This window comes from Sinocyclocheilus anshuiensis, unplaced genomic scaffold (genome assembly GCF_001515605.1).
Source record: "Sinocyclocheilus anshuiensis isolate Anshui unplaced genomic scaffold, SAMN03320099.WGS_v1.1 scaffold371, whole genome shotgun sequence".
Classification (NCBI taxonomy): domain Eukaryota; kingdom Metazoa; phylum Chordata; class Actinopteri; order Cypriniformes; family Cyprinidae; genus Sinocyclocheilus; species Sinocyclocheilus anshuiensis.
The window spans coordinates 101,203-103,023 of record NW_015549597.1 but is presented as its reverse complement, the minus strand read 5'-3'; the positions used below and the strand labels follow the sequence as shown (position 1 = coordinate 103,023).

Here is a 1,821-nt window from a genome sequence, read left to right as displayed (position 1 = left end):
CAATCTGGATATAATTGTAAAAAAGTAATACAATATTTAAGCCATTAAATCAGAAATATAAAGTTTTTAGCATTATTTTCTATATAATTAATGCCAGTGTTTTAAATGTGTTACTTAAAGTATATTTTTTTAGCTGGACTGAACTGTAAAGGTGGCGCACAGGATGATGATGATGATGATGATAATGATGGTGATAACAGAATTTTTTATTTTGGGGTGAACAATTCCTTTAAGTGACTTCACACAGAATTTTTTGTGTTTTTCTTTGTAAACATGCACTTAGTGGACGTATTTAACCACTGCGACATGCCTCACTGAAGTCCGATGCTATGAGCGCCATGTTTTCGAGACACTTTGTCAAGTTAAGAGAAGTTCATTTTGATTAATTTCCATTCCACTGAGTCTCAAACGTAATGCTTATGGCACGAGACTCTTGAAAACCAGCGAGACACGTCGCGACTGTCAAAGACGTCGCTCTAGTGTGCATTTAAAAATGGCACAAATGCACGAACACGTCTTGCATGAACGGCCTGCTGCGACTTGGTGCGAGCTGCTGAGTGATGGAGTGATGTGGGATTGTTTGTTCTTTTATATTCTCTCGAACTCCTACTTCTGTTCTCTCAGTCTGCTCTTTCCTCCTCTCATCCTCCACCTCGCGCTATTTCTCATGCTTACACTCCTCTTCTCTTTTCACAGTGTGTCTCTGGGGATGATGCCGTTGCCGCTGGTGCCACTCTCCCTGTCGCCATGACGATGCCGCTCAGCCCCCTCTCCAGCGACGAGGAGCAGCAAAGGATGCTGGGAAACAGTCAACACCTTTATCCAGGGGCGGAAGAGGAAGAAGAAGAGGAGGAGGAGGAGGAAGAGGAAATGGATGATGACGGCATGGACGAGGAAGGCGAGGAGGAGAACGGAGAGCTGGAGTTGGATGATGAAGAGGACGTAGACGACGAAGATGACATCAGGCGAGGACCAGGGCGTTTGAGAGGAGGCAGGGAAAAGGGGCACAGGCAAAAAGGCACAATGGCTGGACGACTTCCAGGAGACAGACCGCTACGACCCGGCAACCCGGGCCACACGGCCACCCCGTATTCGTCCAACCCTGGACCCACCCACCAAGCGCCGGCTAATCAACAGCAGCATTCCTGATATCAAACAGACGGTTAGTCACACACACACACACACACACACACACACACACACACACACAAAAACCCACACTTGTTTTCCAATTACCCACTCATACGCTATGCAACATCCGTCTTTTTCTAACCATGCCTGGTTGAACCCACAGCATACATATTAACCAGGCAGTCAGAGCGCCGCAGAACACTGTTCAAAGAATCAATTAAGTGAATACTGGGAGTGATACAAGTTTATGACAAGTATACAAATCTAAAAAAGGGGGCACGAATGAATTACACAGACTTGGAAAAGCTGTTCTCAAGCGCTCAATGCCATCTCAAACAGTCTGGCGCATGTGCTCTGCTATGGCAGGTCAGAACTTGCTCTCCCAGATACCTCTTGGTCAATACACATGACCTCTGCTGCACAAAAGACCTGCTATACTTACACTTTCTTCCCTAGCAGTACCTTATACATATATAAAATGTGAATAGACTTTAAAATAGATCCCAGAGCGCAGCAAGTTGCCAGTAGGTGGGCCACACACTCAACAAACACACATTTAGTGCTGCGGCTGCCACCACGAAGCAGAAGTGTCATTAGCACTTTCAATAAGTTTGTTTACATGCACTTTAAAAGTTGGGTTTTAGTTGGTCTAAAGGCTGGAATACATTTTCGATTTTCCTCCGATTTACC

At 45.3% G+C, this 1,821-nt stretch overlaps 1 protein-coding gene across 1 annotated transcript in view; it reads left to right on the top strand.

The window, feature by feature from the left end:
- LOC107658408 (myelin transcription factor 1-like) overlaps positions 1–1,130 on the top strand; it is a 39,138-nt gene extending 38,008 nt beyond the window's left edge. The window contains exons 4-6 of the mRNA XM_016446945.1: positions 284–288; positions 697–965; positions 1,043–1,130. Coding sequence (XP_016302431.1) covers positions 284–288; positions 697–965; positions 1,043–1,130 — 362 coding nt within the window. The remainder of the gene's footprint in view (positions 1–283; positions 289–696; positions 966–1,042) is intronic.
- Positions 1,131–1,821: the final 691 nt, after the last annotated feature.